This window comes from Nyctibius grandis, chromosome 9 (assembly GCF_013368605.1).
Source record: "Nyctibius grandis isolate bNycGra1 chromosome 9, bNycGra1.pri, whole genome shotgun sequence".
In the NCBI taxonomy this organism is placed as follows: domain Eukaryota; kingdom Metazoa; phylum Chordata; class Aves; order Nyctibiiformes; family Nyctibiidae; genus Nyctibius; species Nyctibius grandis.
Window position 1 is genome coordinate 31,947,049 of NC_090666.1, and position 27,203 is coordinate 31,974,251.

The 27,203-nt window shown below is 45.6% G+C and overlaps 1 protein-coding gene across 1 annotated transcript in view; it reads right to left on the minus strand.

Annotated features, from left to right (window-relative positions):
• Positions 1–23,148, minus strand: part of ADCY5 (adenylate cyclase 5) — a 221,425-nt gene extending 198,277 nt beyond the window's left edge. Inside the window, exon 1 of the mRNA XM_068407629.1 lies at positions 21,999–23,148. Coding sequence (XP_068263730.1) covers positions 21,999–23,009 — 1,011 coding nt within the window. The 5' untranslated portion in view covers positions 23,010–23,148. The remainder of the gene's footprint in view (positions 1–21,998) is intronic.
• Positions 23,149–27,203: the final 4,055 nt, after the last annotated feature.

The window sequence follows — 27,203 nt, forward strand, 5'->3', positions numbered from 1 at the left end:
CGACCCACTTGCTCCAGCTGAAGCTTTTCTGTGGTTTTGGCACTTACAAAAGTCTTGCCTGAGCTGATGGCCCAACCTTTGTTCAGGGGAGCACTGACACCGCAGCCTTTTGCCTGCGACCGGGTGCTCCCCTCCACTGCTGGACTGAGAGTCCCCACGTTCACACCGAAGCCCTGGAGCCCACGCTGGAGGGTAGCAGGCACAGGGTACTGTTTGAGGCAGGGAAAGGAAAGGCACTTTTCAAATAAATAATCTGAACAGACCGATGCGAGCACCATAGCCTCAGTTAACTTTAGGTTTCAAGTGGAAGAGCTGCTGGCGACTTGCCCAGATTCCCTGGCCTGCTGCCTGCCAAGTCCTCAGAGACTATTTTTATCATTATTTATTTATTCAACTTAACTGTATTGGGGCTGGACCGCAGACAGATGGAATCTAAAAACGCAGACACTCAACGGAAAGCTCGCTGGGAGGTAGGGGGAGAAGTTAATTATATAGATTATATATCTGGTCCTGTCCCACTGAAGAGCAAAAAAAAACTTCTAAGAGAGTTTGTGGCTTAACAGGCTTAAATTCTTGCAATTCTTCTAGGCACCACGTTGCGTAGAAAGAGAAGGTGCTGGCTTACCTGGAAGGTACACGTGCCATTTCCATACAGACTGGCAGGCTGGGCAACAGCTTATGAATTCGGAGAAAGGTCGCGGACTAGTAAGAGCAAGAAAACAATGCCATGAAAGCTGACAATCCATTGCACCAACACCAAGCAGGAGAGCCCACTTCTAAGGAGCAACCTGAATCAGTAACTGATTCTCCACTATGAATCAGTTTTATCTGCTGGGATCAGCACTGGTGAGGCCACACCTTGAATACTGTGTCCAGTTCTGGGCCCCACACTCAAGAAAGATGTTGAGGTGTTGGAGCGAGTCCAGAGGAGGGCGACCAAGCTGGTGAAGGGTCTGGAGGGTCTGACCTACGAGGAACGGCTGAGGGAGCTGGGGTTGTTTAGCCTGGAGAAGAGGATGCTCAGAGGTGACCTTATTGCAGTCTACAACTACCTGAAGGGAGGTTGTAGTGAAGTGGGAGTTGGCCTCTTCTCCCGGGCAACTAGCAATAGGACAAGAGGACACAGCCTCAAGCTTCGCCAGGGGAGGTTCAGGTTGGACATTAGGAAGAATTTCTTTTCAGAAAGGGTTATTAGACATTGGAATGGGCTGCCCAGGGAGGTGGTGGAGTCACCATCTCTGGATGTGTTTAAGAAAAGACTGGACATGGCACTTAGTGCCATGGTCTACTTGACATGGTGGTGTCAGGGCAATGGTTGGGACTCGATGATCCCAGAGGTCTCTTCCAACCTGATTGATTCTGTGATCCTCTACAAGACAGGCACTCTGCATTTTTTTTTTGGCTGCCTGAGACCACCAAATTATACCACACAGGCTGCTTGTAACTAAGCACTCAGTCCAGCTTCTGCTACTAGATACCTGGTGTTTTGCTAGTGCCTTACAGACCTAAAGAGAATTCCTTTCAGTCCTTCCCAACCTGTGCTGGAACCAAGCCAAAGAGGCCATATATCCCATTATAAAGCCCAAACCACACTCTGCTATTTGGAGAAAGCAAATCCAGCCAAAGCCACAAGCAATATGGATTGTTCCAAAATGCATTTCCAGATGGATCATGATGAATGAAATACAGAACACCTACAAAGAGATCTCCATCTTCAAAAGGAATCAGAGCATCTGATCTCCCCGAAAACCAGGTCTGGGAACGGAAAACTATGGCAAGTGAGAGTAATTATTTCTACAACAGAAATACTTCACACTCAGACAAATGCTTTCCACCCACAGATCATAAAGCACTTTTTCTAAAAGCAAGCACTATTCTGGTTTCACTCAGAATAGCAGAAGCAAGGCATGTAAACCACTTGCTCAGGGTCACGCAGTACAATACAGTATTGTCAGCTCTTTGACCTTGCTTTTCCAGGGCTTACCTTGCCCTATTGTGCTGCCAGGACAATGTGTTGATAGACAACAGGCTTTTGATTCCAACAGAGTCCTGTAAATCACAGCTACCAGTCTGCCCACATCATGCCTGGGTTTAACAGAATCAGGAGCTGGTGGCTGTTGCTAGCACAACACTGATGCAGGAAACCTCATCGTATTCGCACATTAACAGCATGAGCCATGCAAGCATGACACAGCACAGCGCTGGGAGTGCCACGCAGAAATCAGAGACTCACTTTTGCTGCTACTAGACAGCCACTCTTCCGCAGGACTAGAGCATGAGCCTCAGTAGTTCACGTGGCTCACACGACTCTGCATATCCCCTTGGTGGGACATTTCCCTTGGTTTCAGTGGGATTTCTGGATGCAAAAGGATTCACAGGTATAGTGATGCTTCAGCATGCTCTGAAAAAGACAGTATGTGTGTGGATTATCTAACAAATTTGAGGTCTCTCCTTTTTGCACCAAAATCCAGGCCTAGAATTTGGGTGTCTCCTTAGGCAGGTCGAAATCACAGCCCAAACCACTGTGATGCTATCAGTACAAGACTTTAGCAACACCTTAGAGACTACCTACAAGTATCTCACTAAAAGTTCTATTTGTAGTCCAAGCTTCACAGCCTACCAAACATAAAGCACAAAATCTTCTTTTCTCCCATTTAGAAGAACGCTTTAGCTAGGAAGGACATTTCCATGAGATTTGCATACTTTTCAAAATGTAAATATAGCAGTGCAGGAAAAGAAAAAGGACTGTTTGACTGCTAATGAATCACCCGCGTTGAAACTTTCCTTTGGGGCATTCTGCCATCTAAGTGACTTTGCTCTGCACGCTTTTTAGCTTGGTTTTCTCCTGGCTTCATTCACCAGACATACATCTCTCTTTAGGTTGTAGGCATATACACTTCTGCTTCTGTAATTCTATATGTCATTAGCTGGGCAATGGATAAATATATGGCTATATTTCAAGCTCACTGCAAGGGCAGTGATTAAGGGGACAAAAGCCTTCTTTAAAATAGCAGTTTTCTTTCAAGAGTAATCTTGATACAGTCAGAACAGCACTTGTATACCACTCCTCATCTTCAGGAGAACTTTGCTAAACATTAACTAGTTGCTCCTCGTATCACTTGTGGTGTGGTCTCTATAAACATGCATTAATTTCCTCATCAGTTTAACAAATATGAGATTGATAAATTAAAATGAGTTACTAGAGACCAGAGATTAAATTAAAGACATGCATCAAGCCTTGGGCCCTCTCAAGCCCTACAATCTGGCCTGTCTGTTAATAGTGGAAGAGTTAATTGCTTTCTCCTCTTTTATTCTGATGTGGTCCAGGTCAGAGCCCATTTGTTAGACGCATGAAACCAGAAATAATCACCTCAAGAGCTGTGTTTTGGCCAGTTTCACTCATACTGAACCTATACACAATTTCACCCAAACGAGCACTAACAAGCATGTTATGTGTCCTGCCTTCCCTGTACTATCTACAACTGTCCTCCTCCCCCCTCCCCCAGGTAATTTCAAATCCAGCCAGTTCCCAATTTGGGTCTCCACATGCCACAAAAACACTTATGCTGCCACAGCAATGCTTCTTTTGTGGCTGTGCCAGGCTACACAGGTTTGTAGTGTGTATTAAACCAGGTCAGAAGATTTCTGCTGAGGTGAAATCACATCTGGTACAGCACATTCCCTATCAGTTGCTTCCTCCAGCAAACCCCCTTGGAGTTCCCAATCATAATAAACTAAGTTGTCGCTCCTTCATCCTCAGTATCTCTCACTTTCCCTCCATCTAGCCCTTGTAGCCTCCACGTCTTCCTTCTGGCAGAAGCCTTGATAGGTAAAACATGACTTCAGTAAAGCAAGAGAAGAAAGCTGTGTCAAGCCTACCCTATGAAAAGCCACAAGGCCTCACAGTTATGCTTGTAACACAAGATCCCATCCCCTCGGAGTAACACTTCTTCACTTAACTGCTGACCTATGCTTCTGGACAAGGCGTGCGGAGGGGAATCGGATTCCGCAGAGTGCTCTGCTTTGCCTGCTGAGGATTTCCTGACACGAGTAGACACTGTAAAACATTTTACAAAGAGAAACTGAAATGCACCCGCTCAGCTGTTGAGCCTGACTCACTCACAGAGCCACACTAACATCCAGCGTGGGGGCGGCTGAAGTGACACACCAGCTTCATATATTCATGGGTCTGTCTGCTTCTAGCAATTTTGGATGTGCAGGAGGGCACCATCACCACGCTGCGGGAATCTTGGGATCTGCAAAGTTAACTTTGCCCGATTTCACCGGTTCAGAGCCTGGGAGAAGAGGAGGTGGCAGCAACACAAAGACAGGGCACAGGAGCCTGCCAGCAGTTTGTGTTAGATGGATACTGACCCTCGGATGACAAAGCTTGCTAGCAGCCTGCTGTGTTTACAGTTGTACAGCAGATGGTTCCTTTAAAACAGAAAAGCTCAAGAACAAAACAGGAGGTAGCCCTACCACCAAGTTGTTTGGTGAAAGTTTCCTACAATTTTTCCATTGTCAGTCCCAGCTGAGAGATGTTTGTTATGGAGAAGTCACACGTGAAAAAGAGGACAAGCACGTGCATGCCAGGAAGCTTCAGTAAGTGTTATTCCCAATGTAAGACCCATAGCAAGATATTCTGGGTCTCATCTTCAGAGTACCAGTCTGTCTTTGTTTCTTCCATACAGCCCCTTGTTCTCTCCTCCCTCCACTCTCTTATTTGCAGCCTCTTTCAGACAGTTTTGAGCAATCACTACCCACTCAGCCTGTTGCCATATACCCACTGCCCCCTTCCAAGGCGGCAGCAGCAGGGCTTGGGCATACTTGGCCCATTTTGGTGCCCCACCCCTTTGCCACAGTCAAGGCTCTGTGCTTCACTGCATCCTACACAGCACACTATCAGACTGACAATTCAGCTAGCGTGTGAGTGTTTGCTCAGCAGGCATCCGATAACACTTCACAATTCATTTTAATTGCAACTTCTTTATAAAGAAGTTTTCCTTTGTTTGAGGGAGAGAAGAAAACTAAAGAATTGGTTGATCTTGTCTACATTATAGTGCTGGTCCAGATCTAAAGCAGTCCTTGCTTTCAAAAGAACAGAAACAAGTTTATTCTGAAGAATAACAACCCCAAGTGATGTCTCACAGCTGCCTCTTCTCAGCTCCATGCACTATCCTACTGATCTTCCTAGTTTCTCTTCCAGTCTGCCGCCACCACCTCCATACAGGTCCACAAGCTTCCTCCATCTCACACATGGTGCTTGCTGTCTCCTCACACGCACGCTCTCCTTCACAGCCCATTTTCAGTTTGACCCTCCCCAGGATCCCACAGACCTAACTCTACCATCCCACATAATATCCCACCACTTCTCAACAGTGAGCTGCCACTGCCTTCTCTTGCCATGGCACACAAGGGGGTGGAGAACAGAAGAAAACAGGCAGGCAAGACTGCAAGCACAGAAGTCAATAAGGAAGCTGTAGCCCAACTGTTAGTATCCCTAGGTGCTTGCCCTTCACCTGCACAGCACAGACCATGCCCTTCCTCTTCAGGCCAACACACAAAGCATTTTCAATAGTAACTTGTTCCCTTTTGCTCTCCCAGCATTCAAATTCAAAGCTGTATTCCCATTGAAAATGTTTCTGCACTTTAATGAAACCAAACAGACACCTAGGCTCTGAGTCTACTGTATTTTCTTTCATTTCTAGCAGAAGTCTGCTGTTCAGAGTTTAGTCAAAGGCACTGTGAGAATCTCTTCTGCCCTACCACACCAATTTCCACCGCTGATCACACAAGTAACCAGTGTGCTGCAGTATGCAAGATTGATCAGGCAGCTCATGCCTCTTCAGGTGCACCTACATCCAGAAGCTTGACTGAACAGTAGGAAATACAGAAGCCCACAAGCTTATTATTTATTCTGTAGAAATGACTAGAGGCAAGAGGAGGCAGTCACCGTTTAGTCAATGAAAAATGCTCTTTAGGAAGATTTTAAATGCCTAAATTCAGAAGACCCACTCGGGAGCTTTCAGATGCCTGAGGCATCCCATGTTGAGTGCCTAGGCACTACAGGAGAGAGTGGCTTTGGAGACTTTGTTTCACAAGTTAACCAACCCAAGACAATGCAAGAAGAAGGTTTTACTGCTTCCTCAGACCCCTCTCCCCTCTGTCATTACTGAGGCTGGAAAGCCAAGGACCTCAGGAAGCCACATGCATTCCCCTCGTGCTGCAAGGTAGATGGGTCAAATGGGCTGTCCCATAGGTTCATTGTGACAAGTATTGGATGCTCCACAACATACCAAAACCCACTTTCATGCAGCACCACGTTCCCACCATGATCAAAACAGACACCTGTGCACACTCATCCAAGAGGCTCAGGTTACTGTCCTCCTCACACTCCTCAAACACCCTGGTGTGGAGAGGGATTCTGCTGTCTCAAGGAGCTGATCAAATGAACAAAACATTGGATCAGACACACGATCATTGCAGAGGGCTAGAATACAGTCTCCCAGACTCAAAGCAAAGGAACACTCATGAACACAACTGCTTGAAAAAAAAAAATCTCACTGTTCCATCTGCTTTTCCCTTAGGACAAGTTATTCTGGTCTGAAAAAAAATAATGTTGGTTTTAGAAAAAGTAGCTAAGTTCAAACAGAGCCCAAGCCACCAGTTTCTACACCACAGTTTCATAAAACCCTTTAAGGCAGATGCTAACATACAGCTGTGCATGCAACAGCCACAGAAACGCTGCAAACAAGAATCAGTTCAGAACATGGTTATGGAAAGAGATGCCGGCACAGCTTCCTTGGCCACCACCGACAATGCTCTTTTGTTCTTCCATAAAGCTGTTTTGTTTAGGGCCCTCTTTGGAAATTCCGTGACAACACACGTGCAAAGCGCCAGCATGGACCCATGTGCTCCTCCAGGATTGTTCTCACCACAGTCAATATTCCACCCCCCAAGACGTCCTCAACCTATTCCATATGTTCATTACTTCATGAGCAGGGATATACAGTCCCAGCCACACACACAGTTCCTGTCTGCCTGTCCCCGCTCCTCACAGAAGTCACCAAGTGCTTCTGAGGCAGCTGCTTTTCATGAATTTTGGAGCTGACTCCAACGATGGGGCCTCACGCATCCTTTGTGAACTCCATCCACCTCTGTAAATCACACAAGCCAGTGGTCCTGATGACACAAAATCATGGCTCAATGCACACCTCTGTTACAAAAACATTGAGCAGCATAACTCTGTAGGACCTCAGCACAAGAAAGTTAGGAAACTAAGTTGAGTATTAATGCTAGCTAAGTAAAAACCTCCCCATTTCCTCAGCAAAACAGCACTTGACACACATTTATCTAGAAAACATCAGCTTGTTTGTTGCTCTGTGCAAACCCTACTTAAAAAGAAGGAAAAACTGGCCCACATTTGAACTGTCTCAATAATCAGTGGTGCATAAGAAAAAGGCTCCCATAGTAACACCATTAACCCAGTGGAAGGGTTCTCTAAGGCAATTTTTCTTTTGCAGGGACTAACGCTGAACTTTTTCTTCTTGCCTACAGCATCCACTCAGAGTAAAGCTGGTTACTCCATACTGTTATCCAGAGCAATCTTGCCCCACAAAAAAAAGCTTCCACCTCAAAAATATATTTTATAAACTACCAGCTTCCTATTAAGAGACATATTAGGAGACACTGTAATGATATTACTTGTCAGGCATTCAAGAATCAAACGTAGATGGGGGGTCCATGGTGCAAGGTGTTCTGCTGCAATAAAGCAAGCCATACAAGGAGGCCTGGACCAAAACTTCATGATCGAATTAACATGTCCCACCTACACTTCCATGCCCTCCTCTCACTGTCAGTGACTTGTAAAGTCTCTTCTAGTATTTTAACCCCTTACTTCTCCTATAACCATTGAGTATTGAACTGCAAGTTTCTTTTGCCAGACCTTTCCTATCCAGTCTCATTTTAAAAATCTTTTGAAACAATTAATATTCTGATTAAGAATCTCATCACGTAACTCCATATATATGGAGTTTATACACACGTCATCTATACTCCAGCATATACACACTCCAGAGAGTCATCGTTGGTCACAAATAAACACTGGATATCACAGATATTTTAAGGTCCCTGTCACTGTTACACTTAAATCAAAAAGACAGATAACAGGAGAATTGCTCTGCAATGTCCCAGCAGCACCTTCCTTTCCCAGGTGATGCCACTTGCAGTGCAGTTCATCAGAAACCAGCCCAATGTTCTGCTGAAAAGAGGTTAGAAATTGAGAGTGACAAAGCACATTAGGGAGAGATGGTGCTGGAGGTCTGTGAGGCCCAACTGCAGCACGTTGGGCAAGTCATGGCCTGATCTGCTAGAAATAGCTATCGTTTCCTCTGCAGTGCTGGTAGCAGGAACAGGCAGGTGGGCCAGGCTGGGCAGCAGAAGAAAGAGGCAGAACGCCAAGGTAAGCCTGAAGCAAATTAAGTATCAGAAGGCAACAGGTTCCTTTGAGACTGCTTGGTTGCTCTTTTGGCAGAAGAGGAAAGCAAGCCATTAAAGAGGCAGAATACACCCTTGTTGACTTCATTTGCAGCACTAATTGCCGTGCACGTGCACTAATTGCCCTCACATGAAGTGCAAGGGAGCGGGCACTACTTGAATCCCATGCAGTAGGTGAGGCTTCCAAATTAATGCTTGTTGGATCACGCTCTCACCACACACTCCACTCTCACCAAAGCAAAATGGAGGGAAGCGGGGCAGTGTCCTTTTTTAATGAAGTTATCCATTGCAGTTTATTTAGAGACCAAAGAGAAAACTTTCAACCAGACTGACAGAGATATTCAAGACATTAACAAAGTCTGGAGCTTCTTACCAATGTAAGAGTAGGTTACAGCCACTGAAACAAACTGTTCTCTGCTGTCACTTTGGAGTACGGGGCAATGGCGATCCACTCTGCAGCTGCAGGTACCTTATGCAACTGTCTCTCCTTTCATCAGTAAGCAACACCACTTGATTGCTGTCAGCAAAAGCTGATGGCTGCCAGGGCTCATCCCAGCTACCTGCACAGGTAAAATGCACCAAAAAAATAAGCATCAGCAGCAGGAACACAGAGCTGCACTGCTTGGGGCCTTCTTCTGTGGCTATTCACATCATTGAGGAGGTGAAAACAAGGAAACAGGAGATGAAGAGTGGGCTGCAGCAGGTGGAAAGACCATGCTTGGCCATCCTCTCTCCTGTCATTTTAAGGGTTTCCTGGAAACAGGGCTTTCTGCCCTTCCGTGCAGCAAAGTCTGAAAGCAGCATATGTCCCTATCAGGATGTTGTCCTTAACATCTTTCAGCTGCATCTGTGTTTACTCCCAGCTCCTTGACACTGTTTTCTCACTAGATGATACCCACCCCTCTGATCTGCTAGCTCAGGTGCATATGTGCACCTCCCAGACTATTTTGATCCAAATAAACGGACTAAACTAACTTTGCTTGACTTGGGCTGAAACCAGGCTGGGAGCAAAAAACATTTCAGTTACTGAGTTTGACTGTCTCTTTGGCAGGTACTGCTGCTAAAGTACACATGACCAAAACTCTGGAAAACCAGAGCCTCTGATTGATTACCACATGGGTGAAGAGGAGGAAAATGCACCCCTCATTACTAAATTTTTTTACAGTATTTCTTCTCAAGGTTTTTTTCCCAGGACCTACAGAGGAGTCAGGCTGGGAAGAGAGACAGGAGACACTGCAGACACATCTTCCACCAGCATCTCTCTGAAAAACGTGCACTGCAGGGTCGCTAGTACAAGACAGATGCCTTTCAGTAATGTGAGGATTGATCAGTGTAAATCAGTCATTATTGTTCTACACCAGCTGTCCCTTCATACAGAAAAGCCCTGAGGGGAGTTAAAGGCACTTTGCAAGCAGCCAGAGAGAAAACGGTATTTTTGGCGACAGACAGAACGCATTTAGATTCCAACTCATTTCTTGTGGTGCTATATAACAACTAGACAAGGATTTAGGATATGGTTTGAACAGAGGTAAGATTCCTGTTAGATCTGGCTGGGTCAGGGAATAGGAGAAGGAGGTATCCTGGCCGTTAAGATTGAAAAGTTGTTTAACTCGGCCCAGGAAACTGCAGCCTTGCCTAAGGCCACTGTTTGTGCAGAAGGCACCTTTCATGTCTTTTCCTCTTTACTGAAAAGAAATCAACACTTTCTCCCACTCTGCCAAGACCCAAACACTAAGTTTCCACCAGCAAGCCAATGTTACAATGCCACCCCTTTGAAGGGAGCACAATATTTCCCCAACAATCTCCAGGAGAAGGTTTAGCGGGCAGGGAGCTGTCAGAATCTCTCCCCATGAAGATTTACACGCAGTGGATATGCTCACATTGCAATAAGGCCCTGGCTGAATAGCATATGCAGTATTGCAAAGGGCTTAAACAGAGGAAAAGCTGATGGAAACCAAGGGAGCTTCTCCCAGGAAGGACACAGAAGAGCATCACCTGTCACTTCAGCATTTAACAGCCTGGGATCCTAGACCTACATCTTATTAGAGTATATTGCCACAGTCACAGCTGCTAAGGAACTGGCAATGAAAAGGTTTATTCTCAGCCCCAAGCAAGAGACCAGGAGCTCTGAAAACAGGTCATTTCTCTGCAAAGGGCGAGTCGTGAGCAGTCGCAGCAGTCACTAGCAGAGAAGTAGTCGTATCGAGGAGACACTCGTGACCAGGCTCCTGAGAAGCAGCTTTGGTGACAGGACCAAGCGCTGGTGAAACGTGACAGATAAGCTCCTCTCTTGACTCCGTTCCTATCACAACCAGCCCCAGCCCTTGCCAAGGGGGTAAGCACATAGTAGAGAGGGTGACACTATCTCTTTTAATAGAAAATGGCATATATGTGCAATGCATTAAGTTAATAACAAAGTACTCCTGACTTACACAAGCTACAGTCTTACCCTGGAGATATTATGGTAAAGATTGGTCTGTTAGAAAAGTTCATCAAAATAAATTGAAGAAAATTATTTAAACCTGTGTGAACACTCCTCTTAACAAGCATGACTTTATTTAGTTTGCATTCCCTCTGGAAATGAATTAAATTAACTAAGTCTGTTCGCATCAAAACCAGAAGAGTAAGGTGATTTCAGCAGTGGACTACAGTCTCTATATAGTGGGCTCTATATTGTGGCTTAACTAATCCACCCAGGGTTACCTTTCCTAAACATCATTACTTGGACAAACCTTTAGTGTCACAACTACAGCCAGATACTCATGATCTATATCAGGGAAGAAGGAAAACAAACAAAAAAAAAAATAAATGCAGTCTCCTAACTTTCTCTAACGAGAAACGAAAATATTTTCAGGAAATACTTCCTTAAGTGTTTGTTCACACTCATTTTGACCGCGGCTGCAAAAAGCATACACTTTGAAGAGCCCCAGAGCAGCCCTGCAGTGCTAACAAGTTAACTAAGTACACCTGTCCTAACAGCAGAGAAGGACTAGGGACTGAAAGGAAAGTCGCCTGCGAAAGGACACTTAACCTTCAAGCTTATTGCCTGTACTGCAGTGCTTTCAAGAAGGCCTCATTCAGGAATGAGACCCAGCTGTGCCAGATGTTATACAAATGTACTGTTTGTGACAAATAGAGTACTGCAGGCTTTGGGTGGGAACTAAAGATAGGTGAAACAAGGAAACTAAGAGCCAGTTTCAGCCAAGAACAGCCAGTGAGCTCTAGTCATGGACATCTTTATGATCTGACCCTACCCAGGGCTGTGCTTGCTTGTTTGCTTAAAAAAAAAAAAACAACAAAACAAACAAATACGAAAGCCCACCAGTACCTCTATGACCCCAAAGAGTACATACACAAAGGAGGGTTTTTTCCAGATGGATCTGTGATTAGTACTTGCAGCAAACAGTTTAGGCTGACTTGGTCTTGTCTTGGTACACTGGGATGGCATAGCTGACCTCTGGAAGTATCCTTCAACCATATCATCTCTGGTTTTGTAGCTTTCAAAAGTTATCAGTGCATTTGTTGTACCATGGGACTGACACTTGCTCCAGCACTCCAACACAACTAAAAGATACTAGCCTGAGCTCTATTCCCTCATTTTTCTGGCTTGTCAACAGCCTTGCAAATTTCTCAGATATGATAGTAAAACCCACATATGCACAGCAGCTCTTTGGTGGTGTACTGCTAAAGAGTCCAGAATAGAAATGGAGCAAAGAAAAATGCCATATTCAACATCAGTTAACAAGGCAAGAAGAAGATGATTACTCAGTACGAAATCTGGGCATGATGTCAGAGCCCCTTCACAAACTAACATGACCATCTGTGTTATGTTTTAAGTAGATGGCACCACCTTCAGCAGGAAAATGCCCCCAATATGTTCCATCACGGGGTGTTATAATCCTGTCTTACTAAGAGGGGAGAGGAAAAAAGTACTGGTTCAGTTCACCTTCAGTTCAGAGATCACTGCAGATTGCTATATCAACTGACAAATACAGTGCAATTCAGCATTTAAAATTTTTTTTCCTCCATACCATCCGAACAGAAGAAATCATTAAGTGTAAGAGAAGAATTGTTCAGCGAGTAAACGAGCTCAGTAGTCCCTCCTGGCCTTAAGATCCAGAGAGTTCACCACACAATAGCAGTTCCCACACTAGTCACCTACTTCATGTTTAATGGTTTTGAAGACTGCAGTTAGCTCTTAGCATGAGTGAGACTGACATTTTAATTACACAGTTTCCCACCACACTGCAGAGTATCCTCCTTTCCTAGTACCACAGAGCATTTCTTCCTTTCCTCTATGAGCTTACTAGTGACCACTTGCCCCAAAAAAAGAAATCCCATTCAGTTGAAAACATCTTAATTAATAACGTATCCCTTGGTCCATCCATTTGTGCAATTCTGTGCTTAAATACCCACACATTAAGCAAGAATACACACAAAGGTGCTGTTGGGTACCTCCCAGCAAACAGAAAGAGTTAATCACTCAGTAACCATGTCTGAGTAGCTCTGTCATCTGTGGGCTGAGCAGCAAACTACTGTTTTTAGAAATACTGATTTGAGTAGTCCCTTACCACATCACTAGCTCTAAGGATTCAGTTTTCAGTCTGAGGGATGCAGAGATCAGTGCTTGTAGCATTTAGTCTAGAGCAGGGAATAAAGGGAAGCAGCCATGGCTTTTTCTGGAGGGGAAAATACAGCCAGGGAACTGTCTGCGTTAGCAATGTTTTATGACAGATTCTCACAAGCAATGTCATAGCCTTTTCTTTTGACTAAGAAGTGAGACAGAATGTCTTATACAAGCTGCAAACACATTTAAAGGAAGAAACAGTTTGCGTAAGTTGCTGCTTTGAGAGATCAATTTCTAATGTCTGGGGGGAAAAGAAAAAAAGAAAACACAAACCTTTCTTCATTCATATTCCCCCTCTGTTGCATCCGCACAGTCCTTTGTTTACTGTCTGCAACATGCACTCTGATACTAGTAGAATGTGTACGTTAAATTTGTAGAGCAGCTTTAATCTCCAGCTAAACCTCCCAAAAGCAGAGTTTCCCAGGAAAAGAGAGGATGATAGCCAAGCACTGCAGTACCCCAAAGGCCCAATTCACAGTAAAAAAATTCTATGGGTGTTGCATGGATGTGTAAAACTTTTCATGAAAGGAAAAGGAAGTTTAATATTTCCTCTGAAAACTCATCACTCAAACTGCAGAAGAAGCAGTCTAGCTAGAGGAATTAAAAACAAAATCGGGGCAGGATTGAGGATGCTTTGAAATATACTTCTCTTCTGCTATTTATGCTGCTATGAAGTATGAGAAGCCACAAATGATGACCATACAGTGCACACTGGATTTGCTTGATGCTATTACTACAGACAGTCTGGATAACATCTGAAGCACACAAACATGATTTGTGTTCTTGATGTCTGGGGAAGAGAGTAAGGATAGATCGCAATTGCATTAGTGACTTATAAATATGAAGAAAGAAGTACATAAAGATATTTTATTTGCAGAACAAAGCCTGACAATACAATGAAACTTTCTATAGTGAATGCTGTAACAAAAATCCCACTCAGCATCAGTGAGGCCAGCCTGGCACTAGAAACAATACTGTTGGTGATCCCAACGCTGTCCGTCAATTCTTTAACTGTGGGGTCTAAACACATCACCTTTATGGTGCAAAACTGACTGTGTCTGGCTGAAGCAGTTCACAGGCTTGCCTAACTACCAGGCTTCTGATGGCAGAAGGGCTCTGCAAATGTTCAAACGTAAGGTTGAAAACAGAAGTTAAAGGCAGAGCTTTAAATTGTGTTCAGTCCATTTCTCCGAGTGTCAGAACAAGACCATTTCATGCTAAACTCTACCACAGATCTGTTCAACAATGCCATTCCTGTACCTGCCAGCGATGAGGCTGGCAAGTCTCATCACCATCATAAAACATTAAGTAGAGATTTCCTTGGGAGCGGTCCAGTAGCAGGTGCTAAAAAGCATTTTGACTCTTGTCTTGGCCTGACAGACATTTTATGTACGATCTTATTAAGTGCTAGATACTTCAACCTTTCCTCTGATAAGGGGAGAACATTTCTGAGTTCAGGAGACAAATATTAAAATTCTTGTCTGTTTCTCACACCCCCTCATAACTAGATTATCCTTTTTAATATCTTTGGGGTTGTGCTTTTTCATTCACATGAGATTTCCCCTTGGGTTTTCACATACCCTGAGGACTCCATAATAATGAAACAAATTAAACTTCTGGCAGCAGCAGGATACATCTCAAGTAAAGACAAAAAAAATATTTTTGTTAAAGTATCATCAATCTCAAAACAAAAAGAAGAAAGAGCATCCCTTGAATGCAAGATATCACAAGTTCAGATCACTAGGCTAGGCTTCAGAAGGAGGGAAGGAACTAACACCGAGTATACCCCACATCAAAACACAGGACTCACAGGAGATGAAAAAAGTCACACAGCAGTTATACAGGAACACCACCCACTTCTCAGAAGCTGTGAATCTTCACATTCCTTGCACACACTTTGTCACTGTCCTGCCCCTCTGGGCCATGAAAAAAAAAAAACCACACGTAGCACATCATGAAATCATGTAGCAGCTGGAAGGCTCGGGGGAGACTATGGTGCACTCCAGCTCCCTCCACACTACATTTTCTGGGTACATATTACCTGTGCAAGGTGCCATGTAAATCCTGCAACATAAAGCAGATGGGAAGATAAAGCTTGCCCAAGGCTAGGAAAACTTGGAGCCCTGTCTTCCGGGTATTTTCTTTGAACTGCACCCACCTGCACAGGAAAACAAAAAAATGGGAGGACAGGAACTTTCCAAAGCTCAGGTTCTCACAAGCCACTACCATCTACAGGGTGGACCACTTTACCAGATACATAGAAACTGCTGTCAAAATAATTTCAATTTTTACCTCTCGGTGTTTCAGCTGCTGCTGGAGATTTCTCATTGCATCTTCTACCAGGACAGAAGGAAAGTTCTTTTAGTTCTACTAGAAGATCAGAGTAATATCCAGTATCAAAATATGGAGTCAAAACCAGCTATTCCCGAAAGACTGTATCTATTCCAACTACCTCAATGGCCAAAAAGTTAGCAATTGTTCCAATTTTCCTTAAAAGACAGAAAGCGCGCTATGGTGCATGACTGAAAGATTAGCTAATCGAACACAAATTGAATGCGTTTGGAGAACAGTCTGGTGCCCAAAGTTCACATTCCAGCTGGGCAGAGTCCCAGTCCTCTTCCAACCCAGACCGCGGGAGCACTGCCCGAGCAACAGCAAACTCGGAGCAAAAGGGCATTTAGGAAGCGCTGGAGCAGATTTAGGCGCCAAGAAGGCACACAACCAGTTCCAGAGAGCCCTTAGCACTAGGATAATCATCGTTTTCCACTAGGATAATCATCGTTTTTCCACTGCTGTTCAGGTTTATAAATCGTCTGAATGCAGTTAATCACAAAAGACCATGTAAATGAGATGTCCTGTCTTGGACTGGTCTCTGACAGAGTATAGGGGTCACATTGGTGTCAAACAAAGCCACCAAGCCCAGGACACTGAAGGACAAGTCAATGACTGCTTTGTAAGATTAGGGCATGGAGAACTATCCTACTGCCTCATGCATCTCAATGAATCCCAATATTTTGCTGAAATATCTTCACTTCTAGTTCTCTTCATTTCTGGAGAACACCCTGCCTTTTCAAGCATGTCATGCCTAGAAGGACAAGCCTTTTGCTAGGATTAGTGCATCTGGCAGAGCAATGCACCTAAATCTTCCCCATCAGGTTTCGCCTTCAATTCACTGAGATTCAAGCCAGCTATAAGACTGAGATTGCTACGGCAAGGCTGAGAGAAATTAGTCAAACAGGTCAGTTTACTGAGACAACGAACCTATTAAGAATCCAGGAGTGCAGAGAAATTTGACTCACAGCACTCAAACACTATTACACTAAGAGTTATTGGTACCAGTGAACATTACAGTAAAATATTAAACAAATGCAGGGTGGTGAGAAGAAGGATAAAGCAAGGGGGGGAGATTAGGAGGTGGCAGGATCATAGTGTAATTTAAGAGATAAGAAAAACAGAGACACCTTTGTAAACCTCAAGCACCACATGCATTCCCAAGAGATACAGACAATATTCCTGCTAAGGACTAATTGGTGTACAATACCTCAGGGATTTAATTAATTACCTCTGTTACAGAATTACACTAGGGAAGGCAACTGTCAATGCAACAGTTACTGAATATTTCAGGTTGCCTTTTTTTTTTTCCTGAAAAGAAGATTGCAAATCATCAGTTTTTACTAACTTCAAACTGTGGCTCAAGCAGATTCTTCAGTTGTTAGCGGTGATGAAGCACATCTTGCTGTACGAGCAGCTCTACTGATATCAATGTTTACACAGAACAGGACATTAAGTGCTGTTTGAGGCACACAGTATCCAGCCACATGTGGCCAAGTGCCTTAAAAATCACAGCCTAAATGAACGTTACTCAAATTTACTTTCCAGGTGGACAAAAGTAAAACAGGCAGCAAACAACCATAAGAAAAGTGACACACAGATCTATCTGCATTTCAGGTAGCTCATCTCTCCTTTTTCATGAATAAAGGCCACTCAAAGACAATGAAAGTGCAATACAGTGACTTGAGCAATGCACTTCTGAGAATCTGTTAGTCTCAAAATCAGTTATCACCTACGTAGCCTAAGCATGCTGAGGCTGAGATGAAACATACAGGACTATTTCTCCTGCTATGTGACTAGCTTCTCATCAAATGTCATTTAAATTGTATCTAAAAAGCACGTTTACGAGATGCTAGAAGATATCCACAAGACTCATCAATATCCTATTACAGTAAGAAGTTGTTTTTAGCCCTGCTAGAGTGAGTTTATTTAGGGAAAGGAAAAAAGGGAGATTGCACATTTTCATACCAACATCTTCCTAGAAATGGTTAAACTGAAATGCTACACTTTTGAGGGAGCCACATGCAGCTGTGGATCAATCACGTACCATTAACATGGACCGACAGGGAGAAAGGCCAACACGTACACAGTTCTCAGAAGTGAAGGATGAGGAGTACTAATGCAATGTTCTTGTGACAGAGGCGTATGGAATGGGGCTGAGCAAGAAGGAGCTCAACATCAGGAGCCTTGAATCAGAGTGCCATAAGCAGGAGCCACGTCCTGGGGCAGCTGTTCAGAACTGTGCTATCAGAGATCCTTTGCAGGAGGTTTGCAGTAGTATTTGAGGAGGAAAGAGATCAGAGCATTTCAGTTTCTCTTTCGATGAGATTACTGACACAAGACAAAAAACCAAAGTATTTATCTTTCCCAGTCTTCTGTTTTCATGGTACCTTAACACTCACCCACTGACATCAAGTTAATAAGCTACAAAGGCTTAACTGTATCCTTGAACGAGGAACCTCAGAAAGTTACAATAAAACAGGTTTGTATGGGAAAACAGGAGTAAATCTAACCTCAGTCCACGTGTTGGTGGGATGTTTGTATATGGCATTCTTATCCCTCACCCCTGGTCCCCAACCCCCTCCCACACACAATCCTCATCCCTTTTTAAGTCTGATTCAGAGTCCAATAAACTCTGTTGTGAAACACTCTGTCCCTTAGTCCCTAGTCTTACAAAAATGCCAGTGCTTACTCAAGACTATCTATCTGCTCTGAGGGCAGCTGGTCTACTCACATGACTTCAGTTAAGCATCTGCAACCCGTACACTGTAAGTTCTTCCCAGGCGCCTGTACGAGTTTGTGGGTCAGCTAGGTAGTTTGTTTCTACCAGAACATAGAATAAATCTCAGTATCACCTTTGTTGTGAATGCAAGACAGTTTATTGATAAATAGTATATTTCTTTCTCAGTTAAGTATTAGTCAGTCTCATTCGCACGTAAAGTACTTCTTACGTGAATCCTGGAGTCGAATGTCTTTTCAGAGCCCAAAAGTGTATCAAAACCAACACATGGAAAAGGCTGGCCTAAAAGGAGATACACTATATATACAAAGAGAGGAAGACATAGACTTGTGTGCATTGAAACACATTTGTAATCCAGACTGTTCCAGAATAACACAAGGACACAAACCTGAAGACAAATGCATTCATCCCCTCCCCAATAAATCCAAAAGCCGTCCCTCTAGAACTAATTGATCATAGGTACACACACACACACAAAAAAAAAAACACCTTTAAGCGATCAAGACTTGCAGCTGGCAGTGTGTCATACATTTAATGTGCTCTGCTTCCAGCAGTCTTTGGATGCAAGTAAAATCTCAAACACATCATTTCGTGTCCCCCCACCCCCCCCCCGGTCCCTGTCCCTCAGCAATGGATAACTTTTGACTATAATGCAATAATTTGTATTAATTAGCATTTTTCATTCCAATTAGACATCAATTCAAGAAGCCAAGATCATTGCCTCTACCCAATCAGACTTGCAGAGGTACCAAGTACACCTGCTGCTTTTGCTAGGGGTGCTCAGGACACTCTTCTGAAAGACAGACCCCAGACTCCCCCAGGTAGCAAACAGAAGTCAGAGCCTACTTGCAAAGTTCAGTGATCCCAGAAAAATTATTAAAAAAGCAGCTCAGTTAAGACTGAACAATCACAACTATCTTCACTCTTGTCACCTTAACGATTCAGAAATGGCAGACTGCCTTAACCTTAACTTAGCATAACCTCAGACCAGACAGTCTGGTGACAGAGAAGTCCAGTAGTGCTAGAAGGTAATTCAGACAGAATCAGGCATCCTCAGCAAGGGAATCCAATAAGTTGCCTTTCTCCCGAAAGAGAGCTACAACCAAGAATTTCACTTTCTTGAGAAAGAGGAGCAGCAAGGTTTTTAATGGGCTCCTGAGCCTCATAAAAGTGCTCAGGAGTCTACACAAGAGTCACCCAACTTTGAGTGTTAGTGGATCATAACAAGAGTGTGTGATTTTTCCCTGGCTTGGAAACAACTGGGAGAAGATTAAAAGAAAAAAGCCCACACAAAGAAGAACTTGCTTAAGTATTATGATTAAAAATGCCATGAAAAAGAGAGGAAAGGGGATACACATACTAATCAGCCTTTCTTCTGTGACTGCCGTGGATAAAGAACCATCTGGTCACGTAGTCACCAATGCATTCACATCCACTGCTGCTCCACAAAACCCAGGCTGATGTGACTGCCAGCATGAAGTCACTGAAAACAACTTCACCCATCCTCTCCATTTATCTGGTCTTCGTCTACCTTCGCCCCTGTTAGTTTGAAGGGGGAAAATAGGACTTGCGTGCATCAGTGGGGCAGAGCTCAACACAACAGATTTCCATGGCAACGAGATACAGCCCCAGTGAGAAAGGCGTGTTCATAGCTGTGAGGCAATGTGCTCGGCAGAAACAGATATTTCTATCAGTCAGTCAGAGACAGCAGCTCATGTTCATACGCAAACATGTGAGGAATCCGATTCTTGGCCTTGTACAACCCCACTGAATTCAGTCAGAGCTACGCCAATGTAGACCACAGCAAGATAGAGACCGGCATTTGGTGTTAGGAAGAAAAATAAATATGCAATGTGGAGACACGCTGCCTTTAAAAACAAAGTAAGAGTACTCCTAAGACATTCCTCATTAACTGAGCGTTTATTGCCAAACTGCAAGAAAACCCAGCACTAGTATGAAAGGGAAAGCAACTGTGTAATGCAGTTTTGTGCATACTGTACCATCACCTACTGCCCGTGCTTTTACTTTCAACAACTGCACATTTATTCACGGGCCCAACCTCTTACAAATAACCCTGCTCATTTGGAAACGGAGGGAGCTATCATTATGCCAAGTTCTCCACTGAGAGGGTCAATCTTTTGGCCTTTGTGATTTAGGCTCCTTTCCATTAAAATAGTTACCCACACTTTCCAACATAACGATATTTTATGCACTTGTTAGTATCCTCCAAACTCAACTTTGCTCGTAACAGACTGTTAAGTCTTCTGGCCGCAATGATGATAAGCTGTGCCTTCATATGTAAGAATTCAGTCTCCAAATACACTGAGCGCAATAGGACAAGTCTCAGTTTATAAAGTTAAGAGCACGCACAAGGCTTTGCAGGACCAGAGCTGCAGCAAGGAAGAGCTGAGGCCATTAGTAAACTTTTCCAAGTCAAGCAAAAAAAACCAGCAACTGTCCCCCTTACAGAGTATGCTCTGCTGGAAATGTACAAAAAGCCATTTATATCAAGCATAAGTATGCCATGCACAGTTTATAAAAATATCTGTAACAAACTAAGAACAAAGCCAGAAACTGTCCAAGCAGTCTTAACTGGGCAGGGGAGGAGAGAATAGAGGGGAGGGAAGAAAGTGATTTCATGGGCTATTTTGTAGTGCAGAGCAGCAACAGCCCCATCCTACTGAAGTTTTATTTAAGCTCTACAGCTTTTCCTGACACTGCAATAGGTGGAACTCAAAACAACTTAAAGTAAGACTCAAGGGAGGCACTGCAAGTGCAAGGCTTTATTTTGTATTATGTGATAGGGCTGTAAAGCTACCAAACAATCCCCAGTTACATACAAGCATCAAGGATGACTCTGTGACAGGCTCATCCTTGTTCATAGTCCTGCTCATCAGAGGGACTGTGACTACCACATAGCTACGACATTTTAAGTCAATGGTTTCCTGATTGCCAAGGTGTCTGGTAAGCTTAAAGCACATGAGCCCCAAGGCTGCTTGCTCTGCTTGAAAAGAAGAGTGGTGCCTTGTATTGCCATTGTTATACAGATACAGTAATTAAAAATTGCACTTAATGCATTTGACAATAGTCTTATTGTTCCCGTGAATCGAGCTGCTCCAGTTAAACATGATATCACAGCTAAATAATAATCTGCATTTATATTTTTTTTTAAACTTTTTTTCTGTCTGTATACAAACTCTGGGCTTCTTCACCGTAGATATTTCCAGCACATCTCAGAGCAAACACCCTCCTGCTAAACCAAAAGCTTATTCCACGTTCCTGTGGAGCACCCTCATTGATGTCTAAGCAAGCACTGCGCTGACACCGAACCCAGACTGTAGAGTGACACACAAGGTTAACCCCTAGCTGATAAAACCAGCAAGACTTTCCACACATTTCTCAGTGACAGCAGCACGCGCGGATACCATTCCACAGGTGTGCTTAGCGCAGAGCTGTTTACATTAAATACAACTGAAGGGCATTAGCAGGGCTGGCTGACAGCGCTGGAGCCGCGGTCACGGGAAACCAGTAAGGCACATTTCTTAAACATTTAGAGCCTTAATGAAAAGCAGCAACAAGGAAACACCACAACTATAAAAGCAGCAAGATTACAGGCTAGCCACCATGTTGTACAACATCGCGTCTTGCGGTAGGTAACCTAGGGGTTCCATAGAAAGCCCTGTCAGCCTTCCAGCATCGGGCAGGCCTGTGGAAGTCAGACAACCCCACTTTCCTCACCCTTCGACACGGCAGGCAGGTGGGGGCTGCCGAGTGCACAACCGCAGCAGTTTGGGGCTCGCCTACCTGCTTCAGGAGGAACTTATCCTCCGCGTTGATCTTGAGGGAGACGGCCAGGTGGATGGCAGAGAGCACAAACCCGCTGATGACCGCGGCTCTCATCCGCACCGGCAGCAGTGTGTAGATGCTGTAGATAAAGAAGACGGTCCACCAGATGCCCTCTGAGGCGCTCCTGGGCCACACCAGGAGAACCCCTACCACTTGCACTGCCAGGATCACCAGGATGACAGAGTAACATGCCAACCACATATGGTCCTGGTGGAAGTCATTGCGGTTGCACACCATGCACAGCACCACCATCAGCAGGATGGCCAGAGAGAGCACCACGACGTAGGATACCTCGTAGTGGCCGTGCACAGCATGGAAGATCAGCATGACCATGCAAACCAGCACCAGCACGGCCATGAGCATGGTGAGGCTGCTCTGGTTGAGCCGGAAGAAGTAGCGCTGATAGAGGCGCTCCAGTTTCTCTGACTGGAACTTCTTGGACCTGAAGATTTGCAGCAGGCTACTGCAACAGCTGCCCATGGAGAAGGCCACTTCGGAGTCCCCCTCGTCCCCGTCCTCCTCCTCCAGCTCCTCAATCTTGGCCTTGATGCGTCTCTCCTCCAGCCCCAGCTCCACGGACCGGGGCCGTACCTCCCCCTGCTCCCCCAGCTGCCGGGGGCTGGCATTGTTGGGGGCAGCGGGGGAATCACTGCCAGGTGGGTGGCAGGACCGGTGACGTCGGCTGTCGTCACCATGCTCCTGCCAGGCGGATTTGGACCTAAAGCTCATCATCCTGCAGCCACTTTCCCCACGGCTCCGGCTTGCCTGGGGCTCGTAGTCTTCCTCGCTCCTCCACCTGCTCGACATGCGGGAGGCCTTCTTGCCCAAGGACCTGTTGGGAGGCGGCGGGTAGGAGTAGCCATTGGCTCGGGCCTCCGCGTCGCCCCAGGCCGAGCGGTGCTGCTCAGTGCCTGGCCAGGGCGCAGGGCCGCCAAAGCCCGGGGGGCTGACGCTGTTGGACCGGGACATGCCCTGAGGGAACGGGCAGCGGGCAAGGGGACAATCGTCGGGCAGGCACAGAGGGCTCCTCCGCCACAGGGGACGAGCAGCTGGGAGAAAAAAAAAACAAAAGACAGCAGGGGGAAAAATATATTTTAAAAAAAAAAAAAAAAAAAAAAGGCAAAACCCGCAAATGCCCCCAAAGTCTCCGGAGCAGCCGGGCGTCCCCCAGAGCCGGGGTCTCCCCGGCGGGGCCCTCAGGGCAGCGCAGCAGTGGCAGGCGCCATCGTCGGCCCCGTGCTTCGACACCCCCGAGCGAGCTCGGCACCGCCGGGGCCGGGACGCCCCCCTCTCACGGCAGCTCGTCCTCAGCCGAGCCGCGGCGGCCGCAGGGACTCCGGGCGCCGCGGGGGAGCCGCATCGCAGCGCGCCGCGCCGGCCCGGCACCCGCCGCTCGGGGCCGGGCACGGGGCTGGCGGGCGGCGGCAACGGCCGCACCACGGGGAGGTGGGCGGCTTCGCTGCGGGCCAGTCGGCGGGGAGGGCACGGAGGCTCAGGCTCGTAGGGCCGCGGCAGCCGGCGGCGGCGGGAGCATCCCCTGCCGGCGGGGGCCTGGGCGCGGCGGGGGGGCTGCCCGGGGCGGGCCGGGCTGCGGCGACGGCGGCGCCCCTGCCTCGCCTCGCCTCCCAGCGGCGGTGGCGGCGGAGCCCCGGCGGCAAGGCAGAGCCGGCGGCAACCGCACTGCTCATGCACACGGCCGCCGCCGCCGCTCCGGCTGCTGCTCCCGCTACGCCGCGGTGCCTTCGGGCGGCGGCAGCGTCTCTTCCACGGGCACCGGGGAAGGGGAGAAACGAGCAAATCTGAAGGGAAAATCAAAAAAAAAAAAAAAGAGAGAGAGAAAGAAAGAAAGAAAGAAAGAAAGAAAAGGCGGGGACTCGGCGCTCCCTCCCCCGCGCTGTCAGAGGAACGCGGCGCCGGCGCGGGGCTACAGGCGGCAGCCGCCCCGCGCGCGCCTCTGTCAGGGACGGCGGCGGCGGCCCGCCCCGGCCCCGCGCCTCTTTGTACTCCCCATTCAACCGGGCGCCGGCCGCGCCGGCCCCCGCCACCGCCCCCCGCCAGCCCCCATTGGCGCGCCCCCCGCCGCCGTCCGCCGCCATTGGTTACCGCCGCCAGCCGACCCGCCAATGCGTGCGGCCGAGGGGCGGGCCGCGGCGGAGCGGCCATTAACTCCTTCGGCGCTCCGCGCGCCGCGCCGGCCGTTGGCGCCTCCCGAGGGCGCTCCCTGAGGCACTGCCCGGCGGGCGCGCGGAAGTGCCCCCGCCCCGCCAAGGGATGGCCCCTACTGCCGGGACCACCCGCCAGAGAGCGGCGGCGCTTTGCCAGTCCCCGCCGTAACGGGAAGCAAAGGGGGTGATCTCCGCGTCCTGCCTCATTTGCAGGCTGTGGGCTCCTGTGTGGTAGCCTTCCCTGGAGGAAGGCGGGAAAGGGGCACTACCTCCTCCTCAAGATGACAGAAACATTGCCACCAAGCACCGGTGGCCAAAACAGTGGTGAACAGAGGAAGGTAAAGTCCCAAAGCAACCTCTCCCAACCTCGGTACCTATTACTGGACCTACTATTAACACAGCAATTCAGGCTAAAATACAAATACATACTTTTGTGTTTGCTTCCCCCCCACCCCCCTTCCCTAGCACCCACGTTTTCATTTGACAGTGTTACGATATGGCCTTACTGGAGGGTATATTCTCCAACCTTGTTAGCCAGACTGGTTGGGGGACACGGGGAGGATACCACAGCACTTCCCAACATGTTTCAAACACCAGACTCTTCTACAATGTTCTTTCAGATGATCCACTCTTTCTGCAGATGGGAGTTAGCCACTTAATGATTTACAGTGTTTTGAAGGTAAGCATCACATGTACTAAGAATAATATTATTGCTTGATACTCTGTATCATGTTTTATTAAAAACAAACTGTCAAATCAGATAACTGCTTAGCTTAAGTGGCTGAAACTGGTAATTGTCTAGATGTTTATCCAAACATGGAAAATCCCTGCTTGCAAGTAGCCCTTGGTAGTAGTAGTGCTGAAGCTGTAGTTATCAAGGGACAGAGATAAGGCAAGGTTTGTAAAGAGGTAGCACTGATGGATACAGTTGGAAAAAACAGATAACTTTCTAAAAGCAAGCCCTTCATGTATCCTTTACACTTGCAAGTAACTCCACAAATTACAGCAATTTAGGCCTTTCTACATTTCAGTGAATGTTTGTAAAATCATATGCTGAATCTTCAGCAGCTGCTTCACAGAGCATCTTTTTACTTACCAGGAATGCACAGTTAAAGATTTTCACTAAAAAAATGCATGCAACTATTAGAGTGTGCTCACATACTACAGATACTACATACTGCAGCTGGTCAAGATTGCCTTCACAGTTCCCTTTCCATGAAGAGATCTATTTTATATATCAAAATCTTTTCTTGGGATATTATACAATGCTGTCACTATCCATACACTAGAGAACAAAATTCAAGACTTCTGTAGCTGGTTACTCTGGCTGCACAGCGCCTGACTCTAGGGATAAAGACAGTGAAACAATTCTTCAGTGAGTCATAAATTGGGACAGGTCTCTTTGTTTTGTACACAAAGTCCCATTTTGGAGCTCCTCTCTCAAAGCTAGCAGAAAAAGATCTCACTTTGTCACAAAAATGTGCAACTGTAAAACCAAGTAAAAGAAATATGACCAACAATTTAATGTTTAAAATTAATTCTGCTTGACAGAAAATGACTAAATAGGTACATGTAAGAACCAGGCTCATTCCAGATCCAACATCAATATCTTACTACATTTAGTCCTGGATATCAACAAAGTATTGCTCAGGTAATGGGCCAAATAATTTTAAGGTTCTTATGTTTCACCATTGAGACTAAGTAAGGTCTTATTTAGCTTTTGCATCTGATAGCCTCTGGAAGCCTGAATACAAGGCAGGATTCCACTGTACAGTAAGCTTCTCCAGAAAGTTTATGTATACAGGTACCAGAAACTGGTAGTTTCAATTCTAGAATATCACTCATGTTTCTTTTCACTATGTCATCATTTTGTTTGAGATACAAATAGTTTTGCTTTTTTCTAATGTTACAATAATTGATGCTGAAGCCGAAGACATTGTTTTTTTTAAAAAAAATTCCTTAGCCAGAGGGGGAAAAAAAGCTTTGTCCTTGCTAGAGGGGAAAACAAGTCTTCAAAAGTTTGTATCTTTATAAATGGTAGGTAAATACAAGGTGGCGACTTTAAAGAAAGGTAAAGGAGCAGTTAGAAGAGATTCTTCAAGAAATCTGTAACTTGTGAAAACAATAAGAATGCTGCATTAGAAGCCAAGAGTAGTGCCAAATAATTGGGCACTTCATGCAATGAGGGCATACAGGGCTATGACAAAGAACACGTAAGATTGCACACAGATACTAAAAATCTTAAAATTAATGCCTACTTTTAGAGGATCGTATTACTGGATCTCATATCTTGGAACTGTAGTAGAAGAAAGGCAACTATTAGGATACTGTAATATTAAGGATACAGATTATAATACAGTTTACCTACAGATTTTCTTCTAACATGCACTTTCTTCAAGGCCTGGCTTCTTATTTCTAATTCAGCAACCTGATTATAACCAGCAGATGAGGACCTATGTTTGTCTTGCCCAGAAGAGTTATGCAACAAAGCAAAACAACATACCCTGGGTGGCTGTAAAGCCATTTAAAAATGTCCAACATTTATTGTAAGAACATTCAGGCAATTATTCTCTGTTAATAAATTATACATAGATAATGGTTACCTTTTCCTTTGGTGACTTAGTCCAGTCAATTTATGACGAATGACTGTAAAAGTGAGGATCTTCTATACCTCAGTCCCAGCGAGGCTACTTACAAACTATGACCTTAGTCAATATAAGTATTCTTTGTATTCTAATCTGTAAAATGAGACTATTTATTTCCTCTGGTCATAGAGATCGACAAACACAAATACCACATGATTATGTAGGGACAAAACAGAGAAATTTACTATTCCTTATCTAGAAAGGCTAATGTTCCACCTTCCACCCTAGCCTAGCCTTCCCAAATTCTACTCACACAATCATAAAAGCTATTACATTTTGGGGGGAGCAAAATTCCATTAGGTATCCTGCCTCTTTGGCCTTCTTTTTCAAAAAGTGTTTCTCTAGTTAAAAGA